This window comes from Equus caballus, chromosome 8 (genome assembly GCF_041296265.1).
Source record: "Equus caballus isolate H_3958 breed thoroughbred chromosome 8, TB-T2T, whole genome shotgun sequence".
Taxonomy (NCBI): domain Eukaryota; kingdom Metazoa; phylum Chordata; class Mammalia; order Perissodactyla; family Equidae; genus Equus; species Equus caballus.
Genome location: NC_091691.1, coordinates 61,912,411 through 61,926,749, shown reverse-complemented (window position 1 = coordinate 61,926,749; position 14,339 = coordinate 61,912,411). Strand labels below are relative to the sequence as shown.

Below are 14,339 nucleotides of genomic sequence, written 5' to 3'. Positions count from 1 at the left end.
TCATGTTAGGCAGCAAAACACTTCCGGAACTGCTCTGAAGATAATCTTAAGTTCATCCAGTCCAGTGAGATACCTGGTCCTGACCAACAGCAGCCACTGCTCCACCTGGGTCCCTGCCACCTTGAAGGCTGACCAGGCTGCTCAGAGCTGGTGGCAGCTCTGGTAGACGGCTCCGTGGCAGCCGGTTCAGAATCTTTCCATTGTACCTAGTCTAAATGCAGATTCACTGATGAATAATTTTGATAATTCTGTCGAAGTATGAAGACGGCTTGAATTAGATGATTACACGATCATATTTAATTTTTTTTATAAAACCATTCTGGCTTCTCTTATGCTATGTGAAATCCATCCTGCTGAGTGCTCTTGACGAGTCCCGTCCTTCCTGCCATTTTAAAAACAATAGTGGCAGAGATGCAAGCTGCTGAGAGTGCTCAGCAGGACAGATCAAACACACAGATGCAATTTCTGTACGTTGAACAGTGAAGTAGGATAAAATTCAAATACTTACAATCGCTTAGTAGCTAGCATCTGATTGCTGCAAATTGAATCTTTCATAACGGGATTTATTGTAAATAGTGTCATATCATTTGTGAGTTCTGCAATAATTTCAGTCAAAGCCAGTGCAAGATATTGGAGGTGTGAGATTTACATGATCTATGTGCTAGTTTACACACAGATTATGAAGGAATTTTTTTATTATCAATATTCTTTTTTTACCTGCCTACAAAACAGCCATAATTGCAATCTTTCTCTGAAATTGTGAACATTCTCAAATAGTTTAACTGTGAACCCAGAAAAAAACAGCCTAGCCACTTCAGCAACTGTTTTAGAACTACAAGCCCCCAATTCCCCCTTCACCGTCCACCTTAGTTGTTAAGTAAATGTAAAAATTATAAGTAGTTAAAATTTTTGAAAAGTGGCTTTCATATTGTTCGAAAGCAACAAAGATCCTAGTAATCATCATTAGTCATCAGTATAGTCTATCAGCAAAAAAAAAAAAAAAATAGAAATTCAAAACTAAGATATTTTGAAGTCTGCAAAACACATCTTAATTCCTTTACGATAAAATGGAAAGATGATAATAACATAAGTGATCAATTACTCTTATTCACCTTTGGATTCAGTTCCAAATACTTCATGGGAAGCTGGTAAAAGATCGACATCCGATGCGTCCTACACAAATTGTACTTTGCATATATGAGAGTTTGGTGACACTCCACATACTTGATATCTTTAATTACTAATGAAACAGAACCCCCCCCAAAGAGCTATATTACAGTCACACAATCTTCCTGTTCAAGATGTAAATGAGGGAAATTCAAAAAAGATAAAAAAATCAAAACAAATAGCCCAGAAGATTTGGATAATATGTTTTCTTTCTTTCCTCTGCTCTAAACAACAACAACAAAAATCCTTCTCTATTATTTTACCATGTATGTGGGCTTTTTTATTGTAAATATGAAAGTGAGAATGCAGCATCTCAGCAAGATCTGCCTAAAGGAGCCCTTCTCCCAGATCATCTAGGACCTTGATAGAGAAGGGCCTCTGTGAGGCATAAACGCTTCATTTCGATCCTTCTTCATTTATTTAAGAGTAAATATCCTATAGGCATGTTAATGTTTATTATTCTAAATGGAGAATTCCCTATTTCTGAACCAACAAATTTTCAGTTTTCCCCTCTCCCTTAAGCAGGTGTCTCTCCATCTCTCACCAATCAAAGGGGAAGGTAAAAAGACAGCCTTTCAGTGGTGCCCTGATGTGTATTTTAATAAGTTTACTAATCAGAGCACATATAAATTAGAATGAATCATTCGTATATCTAATAGCACACAAAATTCAATTTAACTCAGGTCTAGCTTTCTTTCATATTCTTTTTATTCAAGGGCATACCTTCCTTATTCTGCTTCTTTTTTTCGTTCTTTCTTGGACACCTCCAACCCCCATTGACAACCAAAATGCAGGGCTATAAATGTAAGGGTGTAATACATCATGAGATAGGTCTGGAGAACATGTCCTCTACCCAAATGCACATGAATCTCTGGTACAGCGAAAATTCTAGAATCATGCCGGGGTTCGTTTTGCATGCTAAGCAGGGTCAAAAACGTGAGCTGTACGTGGTCGTCCTTATGTATCAGATGAGCTCCAAAGGTAAAGAGTTACCCTTGTGAAACGGCAGCTGGGTTTCCTACCCTTTGATTCTAGATCCTGCAAATCAAAGACTCCTAACTGAAAGACAAATCTGACCATATTAATCTTCCAATTAAAAAAAAGTGACTTCTGAACCTTTATCTGGTTGAAGAGCTGACAGAGAAGTTCAGAGATGACTGTTTAACCAGACAAAGTGATAGAGAAAATATGTTTTCCAACAAGATCATAAAGCTTGAATAGTGCAGAGAAACAAATGTAAAGCGAAGGGCTGTCCTCTGTTCTGTCTACCAGCTTTAATGCCCCCACCCCTGGTCTGTACACTCAGCCACTCACCTCCTGGGCAAGGGCTAGTGTCTTCCAAGTCAGACTCAAACCCCAAATACCAAGACAGTAGAAAGTGGCATCTTGGCACACTTGGAAATCAGACGGTTTCTGCATTTCATAGTGTGGGGGGGAGGGGGGTGGAAGGGAAAAGCAGCATACCAATGTAGTGAAATCTGGAAACAACAGCATATATACAGACACAAAAAAAAGTTTGCATATTGCACAGAGCACTTGAAGATCATAAATCTATGCATGAGAAAGATGTAGTGGAAATTTTGGGGGGGATTAGAGTTTATTTTTGTCATCTCTGTGAGACAGCTACTCATTCATCCAGATCACAGCTAAGAAAAAAGCTGGTCACAGAAATTAGCAGTTTCAGCTCAGCAGCGAAGTCGCCAGCCTGTGAAGGCAGAGAGAAATTGACTAATTAGCAATGCGCACTAAAACTTGACGGTTCTTTATAGAGAGAGAGAAGAGAGAGGGAGAGAGAGGGAGAGGGAGGGAGGGGGGGCTCGCTTTTTCCCCTTCTTTCTTCCAAAGATGTTTGAAATCGCAGTCATTTACGCTCGACAATTTTTACAATAGCCTTGAGCCATAATTTTGCGAGTCTCTCCAGCATCCATCCCCCTGTATGGTCTCTCTCTACTGGCCAAGCACGACCGTTTCTCTCCCCAACCGTGGATTTCCTATTACTCTCGTTACGACTCACTGAGCCCCAGGCCCAAGGATAATGATGTGTTGTTTCTTGGTAGCATAATTTGTCACACGTACATTTTTTCTTCTTCTTCTCTTGCAGAAAGCTCTGCTCCCTCTCTCTCTCTCCCTCTCTCTCCCTCTCTCTCCCTCTCTCTTTCTCTCTTTTCTCCCTCTCCTACATTTTCTTGCTGTTGCTAATTCATGGTGATCAAATGATGTACGACAAAATAAATTGTAAAGAGTGACTGCCTGGAGTTGGGAACCAGAAGGTGTTTCCCCCTCCCAAGGAGAGAGCAAACCTTTAAAAAGGAAGGACAATTGATTTTTGGGGGGGAGCTTAAGTGAGCCTTGACTTTGCAGCTGGTTGAAAGCAGGTAAGTTTCTGGCCTTGTGTCTGCCTTGTGTGTATTTTGTTCTGTCTTTTGGGTTGTTGGCGGGGGAAGGGACGGGTAGGGAGTCTTTCAGAGGCGTGGGGGGGGGGGTAGTTGTGTGGCAAACGCTCATAAAGAATAAAACTCCTATTGCAAGAAATAAGCAGATGAGGGGGAAAGGCAAAGAAGGAGAGCAAGAAGGAAGGGGAACAGGAAAAGATGGGGGGGGGGGGGCAAGACAACGAACCGGGGAGAGCGAGAGAGAGGTATGACCGGCTCCACTTAAAGGGAGAGACTCTGGGAGATGTTTCAGGAAAGCCAGAGCTGTGGCGACTGGTGGTGGGGGGGCGGGGGGGCGTGCTGCCGGGGGAGGGAGCTCGAGGGAGGTTAGGGTCCACCTGGAACTGGATGGCAAAGTGAGTCGAGAGGAGCCCAGTCCGGCATAAGTAGGAAGCCGGCGATCCAGGACTGGCGCCAGGCAGGGCAGAGTGAGCCGCAGCGGAAGGGGCAGGTCCGGCGGGATCCCTCTGAGCCGGGCGGCGGCGGCGGCCCTCCGGGGCTGGTGGGCGCGCGGGCGGGATGTGGGCAGAGGGTCCCTTTCTGCTCAGCCCTAGAAGGTGCAATTACAGGTTAAGGACCTAGCGTGTCGATCTCGCCTCGCCTCCCCCATCCTGCCCTCCACCGCCTGGATGCGGGCGGCTCAGACTTTTTACAGAAGTAGTTCCAGGGCCGGGAGAGTGGGGGTGCCCGAGTCGGGGGCCGCTGGGGGCTGTACGGAGGGGCTCGGAAGGAAGCTACGGCTGCGGGCGACCATTCTGGGTGGGATGCAGAGACCCCATACCGAACTGTGCATCCCCCCCATCCATTGGACAGCCCCCACCCCCTCCCCCAACACCTGCCTGTTAACTTGAACTTCTTATAGTTACTGGAGTTAAAGCCACTGCGCCTGGTGCCCAAGAGGGAGAACCGTGCACACGAATCCCTCCGGGCCTCCCAGCTCTTGCTCTAAATCCACCCCAGTAGCCCCACTTCCTCCCTGCCCATCTTCCTCGGGGCCGCCCCGCGAGGGAAGGGGAGACACATGTCCGAACTTCCTCGCTTTGAAATGCGGGGGGGCGGAGGAGAGGGGGCCCGGGGGTGGGGGGGCTGGAGGGACTCTCCTGCCAGGTTTAAAGGCATCTCTGGAAAATTAGCAAAACTGAGTGGTGACGGGGAAGCCAACAGTTTGCGAAGCAAGGAAGCAGGCAGGGCCGGGGTGAGGGAAATGAGCTAGAATTGATAAGGACAGCTCCCGCCTCTGCCGAGTCCACTGAGCTGGTCCTCACCGCGCTCCGCTGCACTTTCCCGGGAGAAGAAAGGGCTTTATCTGCTCCCTCAGACATTAGCCTAGGAGTTTCTGGGGGCAGCACGGATTAATTGAAGGGGTTCCCAGCTTTTGGAGGGCTAAGAATCGCCCGCCCGCACCCTTGTGGGGCCCCCTTTCCTACCCCCCAAAACTGGACCAACTGCGAAAAGCAAAGCTTCGGGCACAAGTTGACCTGGAACCTCCGCCGTCGGTCGCCTCTGCGCTCTCGGTGCACCCCCGGCTACCCACTCCCCGGCCTTTCCCTTCATCCGGCCCGGCATGGACACAAGCCCACGAGGTGTCTTGGCCTCAGCCGCCACTTTGCCGTCGCTGCTGCCACCGCTGTCGCTGCCAAGAGCCGATCCGGGGTGGTTTTAGGAAAGTGAGGGACGAAGTGTGTGGGCGGTGGCGAGAGGAGTAGCAGGGAGCCGAACGGGCGCCCGGACCCCAGACAGGGCCCTTCTGGTGGCGCTCAGGGATCCAGCGCCTTCAGACCTTCCTCCTAGGGTCGGGGTCCGGAGGCGCGCCGGGCAGGAGCCAAGCTGAGCACTGATTGTTGTTCTTCGCCCTCCCCTCCCCTCCACACCCTTCCCCACCCCGACCACACCCCACTCCCTCCACTACCCTTCTCCCCTCCCTCCCATCCCCCACCCCGTCTGCCAGGTTGGAGGAGGGTTTAAAGCCAGGTGCGCCGAGTCAGCTCGCCATGTCCAGATCCGGGGACAGGACCTCCACCTTCGACCCCAGCCACAGCGACAACCTGCTGCATGGCCTCAACCTGCTGTGGAGGAAGCAGCTGTTTTGCGACGTGACCCTGACTGCGCAGGGCCAGCAGTTCCACTGCCACAAGGCCGTGCTGGCCTCCTGCTCGCAGTACTTCCGATCGCTCTTCTCCAGCCACCCCCCTCTCGGGGGAGGGGTCGGCGGCCAGGACGGCCTGGGGGCCCCCAAGGACCAGCAGCAGCAGCCGCCGCAGCAGCAGCCGCCACAGCAGCAGCAGCCGCCGCCGCAGGAGGAGCCCGGGACTCCTTCCTCCTCCCCCGACGACAAGCTGCTGACCAGTCCCCGGGCCATCAACAACCTGGTGCTGCAGGGCTGCTCGTCCATCGGGCTGCGCCTGGTGCTCGAGTACCTCTACACGGCCAACGTGACCCTCTCCCTGGACACAGTGGAGGAGGTGCTGTCGGTCAGCAAGATCTTGCACATCCCCCAGGTCACCAAGCTCTGCGTGCAGTTCCTCAACGACCAGATCTCGGTGCAGAACTACAAGCAGGTGTGCAAGATCGCCGCGCTGCACGGCCTGGAGGAGACCAAGAAGCTGGCCAACAAGTACCTGGTGGAGGATGTGCTGCTGCTCAACTTCGAGGAGATGCGCGCCCTGCTGGACTCGCTGCCGCCCCCGGTGGAGTCGGAACTGGCGCTCTTCCAGATGTCCGTGCTGTGGCTGGAGCACGACCGCGAAACCCGCATGCAGTACGCGCCCGACCTCATGAAGCGCCTCCGCTTCGCGCTCATCCCGGCCCCGGAGCTGGTGGAGCGGGTCCAGTCAGTGGATTTCATGCGCACCGACCCAGTTTGCCAGAAGCTGCTGCTGGACGCCATGAACTACCACCTGATGCCCTTCAGGCAGCACTGCAGGCAGAGCCTGGCCAGCAGGTAGGAGACAACAAAGAGGAGGGCGGGGGTTGGGGGGGAGCCGGAGAGGCCGGAGGGAGGGGGCAGGGAGATGGGGGAGAGGGGCGGGCTGGGCTGAAGGCTTCGGCAGGCTGAAAACAAACACAAACAAACAATTCAGACTGTGTGGGGAAAGTTGATTTCAGAGTCCCTGAAAGGTCAACAGGGAACTGGCCTAACAGCATCCCCGAGCGCGAGAAAGCCCACGTTCTCAATATCCCCAGAGCAAGAAATGTGGGACTTGTGAACTGAAATTGACAGGCAGGTGGGGCCAAAGGCCCGGGCTGTTAGAGCAGCTTTGGAACCCTCTCTATCCAGTGCTCCTTCCAGCTCTCAACATGAGCTTGCTCAAGGAAAAGGATTCTGCCACGAGAAGAGCCCACCCCACTCCACATCGTTCCTGCCCTGGGCCAGCACAAGCGCCCAGGCGATGCTCGGAGAGGAGAGCTTTCATTCTTTCTGTCAAACCATCCAGTTGGTTTTTTTGTTGTTAGAGACTGGGATCTACTCCCTTTGGCGGTTAGAGCTCGGAAATGCTTTGTGCATTAGGGTCGCTATTGGAAATTCCGGCATCTCATACCCAGGCAAACTTTTCCATCTTGTGGAAAGCCTTTCCTTTTCACTTTTAAAGGAGAGCAAAGCAAGAGGTTTCAGGGTGTCAGAGGGAATCATGCCTAGTAGCTCCTGTCTCAAAGTGGAACGCCGTCGAAAATTGGAAAGAGAGGAGTCACCTAGCTCCAGTTGGTCTCTGTGCCTACTCTGAAGTCACAGAGAAGTTGGGAAGTTGTGGTTGTTGCTATTTAGAATGTGTGTGTGTGTTGCAAATAGGATTTCATGTCAAAGAGGAGAGAGAAATGATGTCTTTTGTAAAATGCTGCTGAGATTAAAAAAAAAAACTGTAGGAATTGTCAATGGTGTTTTATTGGCTCCAATTTTAAAAACCCTTTTTAATGAGACCTAGCAGAGGGTTTCTTCCTCTTTTTAGAAAAGAGAAGCAGTATCTTTTCGGTTTCTCATGATAAAACATCATGAGTCCAGATGCCAGGCTACCCCAGTCTAATCCACCAAAGCGTTACATTAGAAAGTACACCGTTTAAAAATCCGCCATGGCATTTTCCTATTTAGAAGGATGTCTAAAGGATGGGATCCACTTTGTGCAGCCTTATGGAATTAAGTGTTTCTTTTTTCGTCATGATGTTTCTACCAAATCTAGGTAACTAAAGTTTTAAGAAATGGAAGATATTTTCTACAATTGTTTGGGCAGCATTGGTGTTCAGGTGAGGCCCACAGGAGGCATGGGAAATCCTGAACTGAGAAATCTTCTAAGTTGATTTTTCTCACATCTGTGAGAGCTGAGTTAATGAATTGTGGTGTCAAAAGATGACAGTAGGACAATAGCACAAGCAAGAATCCCAACCCCCGTGTGCTTGAAGAGCGAACACGGGAGTCCAAGTGAGAACAAGAACGTGGAATGTATTCTTATTCTGTAAGAGTTTCTCGCTTGTCTAAAGATCAAAATGGTAAGCTTGGTGTGATGGGCCAACGTCACCACACCAATGGGCCTTGGTGATTAGTATTATTATTTTAACTTTCATAACTTTTAAAAGTCCTACACATATACTTAGTTTAGCATATATCATACATATTCAAGAGTCAGACAACACAGTTATAGTTCTGAACAAACATTTATTCATATTTCTAAAAATATATACAATCTAGTATAAATTCAGAAACCCAGAAGGATAATAAAATTAAGATTTAACTTGTTCTAGGAATAATTTTGGAAAATGAGCATCATAAATTTGATCTAATAAATCTTCCTGAAGCCCTCAATGCGGTTTTATCTGATGAGTATATCCTAGGGCTCAGTGTTAGAAGAGTTGACTTTCAAAATGCAAAATCCATTTCTCACCTTAGTCTGGACTCAGCACACCAGCTGGGCCCTGCTGGCTCTGTCCTGGTGGATGGCTGAGATACCAGGCTGCCTGGCTCTGTGATGACACCTTCCAGCTTCACTGGGTCATATCATTTGAGGGATATGTAGTGGTGTCTGACCACTGGATGCTTACAAGTGTCATGGATGCTGCAAGAATCTGATACTTGTGCGGTAGCAAGAAAACCATATTTGCCTTTAAAAGCGGAAGATCCAGAAAAGAAAACAGTTCATGTGAATCTTTTGTTGATCTCAAAGTAATATAATTTAGATTTTGTTCCATTATTGGTAACCATAGCATTTTTTTAGGGACTAATTAGATTATTCTAATTTTAATTCACAGAAAGAATGCAAGAATAACCATCAAGATCTTAAATTTAATGTAGACAAAAATACTGTAAGTTGCAGCCAACAGTATTATATCAGCCCATTTATTATAGCATCAGCATAATATAAAAATGTTCTCTCAGCCTTACACGTAGTTTGACAGAGAGGGAAATGTGTTCAACAGCTGTTTTTGCAATTGCATCACTTTTATTGAAGACAGTTGAATGGAAGGACATTGTATTTATTACTTTTTATCCACCTGTAATTTTTAAAGTCTAAATATAAAAAAGTTCCTCAAATTCAGAGAGGGAGTTTGAAAACTGAAATTGACCCATCCGTTGGAATAAAAACAAAATATAAGTAAACAAAATAACTTCAAGGAGAATTTGCTTGTCTAAGAATATATGGTATCTGTAGAGAGTAGGGCCATTAATATAATAAAATTTAAATGTTTTTAAAGATTATTAAGTAATTTTGAATTTTTATTGTCTAGAAAAATAAAGCAACTCAAGCACAAAGACTTTATATATACGCAAATCAATTTTTAATTTTTGCTCTAATTTTTAATTTCGCTTTTCTTAGGATGCCATTTATCCTCAGATTTATATTTTATTTTAGTAAATTAAGCTTTAAGAATAATAAATAGAAAACAAGAGACATCTTTTATTCAAATGTATACATAACTAATTTAAGACAATAGGACTTAAGTGGACAAAAATTAAAATATTTTGAAGTCTTGTTTCTTAGTTATTTTCTTTTTGCTTTATTGCAAGAAATATAAAACTTAAGAAATAAGTTCTTGAAAAAGTTCCTGGAAAAGTCATTATTAAAGGTTTCTAAAGCATGAGAATTTAATTTAATAAAGTGACATGACATGCGACAGTTAGTATATTAAAAAGGAAATATCAGAAGACTTATAGTCTAAGTTTAGCTCAAGTCACCCACAAAATTTCTATTTTATTTGTATTTAAAAATTTTTAATGCATAATTTAGTAATTGTCCCCAATAAATCAAATTGGACTGGATTAATTAACTTCTCTTTTACATTTTCATTGTACCCCATACAATGTACCAGTTAAATAAATGCTTAGTGAAAGTTGAAGGAATTAAGATTATAAAATAAGAAAGCCTCAGTGTTGCCCTTGACCAATACGTTCCTCAACTAGGTCACTACTGCATGTAACAAAAGTCCGTTGAACCTTCTCTGGGAAAATGCCTGTAAAAGAAAAGCGTTCATGAAAATAATTACATTTTATAAAACATTTAACCAGCAACTATTACAGTCCCGTGTAAAGTCCTATATTGAAGTGTAGTTTTCAAGATACTGTATTTTATAGAAGATAGAATACCTTATAAAGGTTTCATTTTCTACAAAACATAGCCTATTTAAAGATTTCACATAAATTAATGTAGAAATCTATCTAAACATCAGGCGTACTAATTATCTATTTGCTAAAATGACTTGCAGTGATTAAAAAGCTATTAGATTTCCGAATACACAGTTTCGAGTCCAGGCTTGGGTGCTTAGAAAGTGTTTCTTTAAATGTAGGGCAATATTTTCTAAGAACTGAATAACCACCTTAACAAAGCAAACTAATCTTGTATCCGTGCATTCTCTAAATTGTTTCTTCCCATTGTATCAATTCGATACCCTCAGATTAGGAGTTGTTAGGTAGCTAGATTTTGTATCGGAAGTTACTCAACCATTCAGAATACAATTTGTTTATTATCTGAAACAGGACCACTGATTACAAAATTATATCATAGGTTTGGGAGCCAAATAGTTATATCCTACAATCAAAAGGCAATTAGAGCAGATATTAATGCATCGTATTGGCCTAGAGGACTTAGTGACAAAAGTGGACATGTTCAAATTTAATTCATGCTTATACCTTTCCCATATTTGTGAACATGTTGACGTTCATTACCTTAGCTAATTACTAAGTATCTCAATTTTCTTAACTTAAAAATACAGTCAAAAATGCTTTGTTTACAGCAGCTACTTCATTCCAGCCAGCCCTAGTGGTCTGGTCTAGTGGTTAAAATTCAGCCCTCTCCCTACCGGGCCGGGGTTCATTTCTGGTTGGGGAACCATATCACCTGTCTGTCGGTTGTCACACTGTGGTGGCTGCCTGTTGCTGTGATGCTGAAAGCTGTGCCACTGGTATTTCAAATACCAGCAGGGTCACCCACGGCAGACAGGTTTCAGCAGAGCTTCCAGACTAAGACTAGGAAGAAGGACCTGGTCACCCACTTCCAAAAACATTGGCAATGAAAACCCTGTGAATAGCAGCAGAGCAGTGTCTGATATAGCACCGGAAGGTGACAGGATGGCGCAAAAAGACCCGACAGGGTTCTGCTCCACTCTATAAAGGGTGACTAGGAGTCGGAATCTGACTCCATAGCACTAACAACAACAGCTAACTTCATACCAGGTGATGTTCTAAGCATTTCACAAACATGGCTTATTTAATGCTCATAACAGCTCTAAGGAATAGGTACCATCATTAGCCACATTTTATAGATGGAAAAACTGATACCAGAGGAGTTAAACATTTTGCCTCTGGTTGCACAGGTGGTAAGTGGTGGAGCCAAAGTCTGAGCCCAGGCAGTGTGGCTCTTGAGTCTATGTTCTCATCCACAGTATTCTGCTTCTCGCTATGAGCCTGTCTATGCTGCAGTGTAATCTGGTGATTGTCCTGAGAGTTATATGTAGACTTAAGACTTTCCCTTTGCAAAGAAACTTGTGACAGTTACATATTAATATATCCGACTTTAAAAGAAGTTAAGGAGACATATTGTTCTAGGCCTGGGGTTGGCATGTTTCTTTCTGTGAAAGGCCAAATAGTAATTATTTTTGGCATTGGGGATCACACACCATCTCTGCTGAAACTACTCCACTCTGCCCTGGCAGCACAAAAACAGCTGGGGATGATATGTAAATGAATGGACATGGCTGTGTTCGGGTAAAAAGTCATTTATAAGCACTAAAATTTCATGTTATTTGCACATGTCATGAAATATTATTCTTCTTTTGATTTTTTTCTGCCAGTTAAAGCTAAAAACTATTCTGTGTCTGGGGGCCGTGTAGAAACAGGAGGCCAGCTGGATTTGTTCTGTGAGACACAATTTGCCAACCCCCGTGCTAGTCACTTGGGATACAGCAATGAACAGAATGGATGCAAAATTTTGCCCTTATTCTAGTGGAAAGAATCCTATTGGTCTTTCTCCTTATGCTTGGAAATAATTCTACTCTAAATAATCCTACCATGCTGAGTTAGAATTTCAACTTTCCATAAGACTTAAGAATTTAAATAGGGGTCCCAGGAGGGTAAATAGTGATTAATTAAAATGGTGAATGAGTTGCTCATTTTTTCAAGCATACCAGATATAGAACAAACTACGATAGATTGGTCATTATTCAGAAGAAGGTTAAATGTCATTTCTGTGGTATTTTAATGATTTCCAGTAGGAAAGCAGAGTAGTCAGGTACATTTAACCCACTGCTTTCTGAAATTGATGCACACATGTCCAACAAACTAATCTAGGCCTATAAATGAACAGGTGAGCAATTATTTTTCTCAATTCCAACCTGTATCTCCAGCTGCTCTGATCCAAGGGCATGTGTTGTCAGGACTCCTGACTTCTGGGTGAATCAGCTGGATTGAGTGTGTCTGCAGAACCTCCTTGACTTCTCCTAAGTGAGTAAACTCTGGAGGCGCACTCGTGGTGTTACAGGTTTGGGGGAGATAAACACATAAGCCTGACCTCAGTGACTGCTCTGAATATTTGTAATGAAAACGCTTAACTCAGTGCCTGACCTCCATCCAAAACTGTTACTTCCATATGAATTGGTGTTGGTCTTTAAAGTTGATGTGAACACTTAGGTTTTGGCTCAGTTTAGTTGACAAAGCCAATGTGAAATACAAATGGAAGTGATTTTAAAAACATGATTACACACACACAACCATTGTTTGCCCGTAATAATAGTAACTATCACTAACTGAGCACCTACCTTCATCTAGACATATTACTTACATTCTTTCTAATGCTTACAACACTTTTTCAATCTTTTTAAATATTAGAAAACTGAGGCTCAGTGGAGATATGTAATTTGTCCAATTACCTGAATAGTGTTGAGTTAGGAGCTGGTCATCCTCACCTGAAGACTACTCCCATTATGAGTGTATATTGTAGATATGCTTCTACAGAAAGCAAACTTTAGTCGACACCTCCCCTGTCTTTGTTTTACTGTACCATAGAAGTGATTGAAATGTCCTGCTTGCTCATGCTTCTTCAAACCACCCAACCAATGAAGAAGAGTGAGCCGAGTACATTAGAACACCAAAATTCTTTCCTACTAGTCTACTATACTTAATTATTAGTTTTTAGGTTAAGGGGTTAAATAACAAGGTTGCTCAGATTTGTTCCTATGATATTGAATTACTGAAAACAGAATGAGCCAATATATTTTAAATAAATCAATAAAAATAAGAACTTTCAGTTTAACGTGGAAAAATGGTTGTGAAAATAAAACAAACCAAAACAAAGCCTTGAAGCTTGAATTTGAACCAAGAGGCTTTTTTCCCTAGATTTCTGTGCACTAGAGTGCTAGAGTGGTATCAGCTTTGTTTCTGTGAGGACAGTAGAAAGCTATTCATGTTGGTGACATTTACAGGTGATAAATACAACAGATAGAAGCCAGAATTCTAAAAATGCCTGTATATTTTAATAACATAAAATAAGATTACTCTAATTGGACATTTATTCTGTTCATATTTTGTTTCAAGAAAATCATTTTAACCGTTGTTGTGCCATAAATGCTTATGCCTTCTGTCATTCATTTAGAATTTCAGAAAATATATTCATTGTCATGTCCTTTCCAATAACTTCCAGGATAATTCATGATGCATGAATTACTAATGATGACTTCTTAGAAAAACACACACACACTATTATGATATGGGCAGGAGAGTGAGCTAACCAGGGGAAGGACTCTCAGTTGTACACAGATGATACAGTGAATATGTCCTTTTTACTGTAAATATCAAAAGGGTTTATATATTCACAAGTAATATTAATGAAAATAGGGTTAGAACTATTTGCATCATTAGAAGCAGAAAAGTACTAGGGAAAGCCTACAGTAGTGGGGACATGAAAATAGTGAATATTTATGATGCAAAGAGAGAAAATAAATCATAGGGACATGAAAAAAGAAGAAAAACAAACAGCAAGGAAAATGCAAGGAAATATGAGAAATTAAAGAAATTATTAAGAGAGAAATCATCTGAAAAAGAAAGGAAAAGTACTAGCAGTAGAGGAGGATGGGCAAGGACGTTCTAGAGTTTGGAGAGTAGGTATTCAAATTTGTTGGACAAATAAGTACGAAGTTAGAAGTATTTAAATCACTACATACCCCACTTATATGATTTGCAAAGTTAAAGACAGAGTCCCATTAAAAAGAAAAAAAAAGTCATCCTCAAAAGAAAAGAATAGCGTTTCTACAAGAAGAAAAGGTCAA

General features: G+C 43.4%; 2 protein-coding genes across 3 annotated transcripts in view; one reads left to right on the top strand and one right to left on the bottom strand.

Moving 5' to 3' along the window:
• Positions 1 to 1,853: 1,853 nt before the first annotated feature.
• LOC102150325 (homeobox protein unc-4 homolog) lies at positions 1,854 to 5,209 on the bottom strand. 2 transcript variants are annotated; one of them, XM_023647618.2, is made up of 3 exons: positions 5,078 to 5,209; positions 3,938 to 4,149; positions 1,854 to 2,872 (listed from the first exon to the last, which is right to left on the bottom strand). In XM_023647618.2, exons 1-3 carry the CDS (start codon positions 5,163 to 5,165, stop codon positions 2,795 to 2,797), a joined length of 378 nt encoding a protein of 125 aa, XP_023503386.1. In that variant the 5' UTR covers positions 5,166 to 5,209; the 3' UTR covers positions 1,854 to 2,794. The 2 variants fall into 2 exon arrangements, with proteins under 2 accessions (XP_023503386.1, XP_014583247.2); XM_014727761.3 differs by having other exon boundaries at positions 5,027 to 5,165.
• Positions 5,210 to 5,422: 213 nt separating this feature from the next.
• Positions 5,423 to 14,339, top strand: part of KLHL14 (kelch like family member 14) — a 94,011-nt gene continuing 85,094 nt past the window's right edge. The window contains exon 1 of the mRNA XM_023647617.2: positions 5,423 to 6,540. Within this exon, the coding sequence (XP_023503385.1) occupies positions 5,591 to 6,540 (950 nt within the window). The 5' untranslated portion in view covers positions 5,423 to 5,590. The remainder of the gene's footprint in view (positions 6,541 to 14,339) is intronic.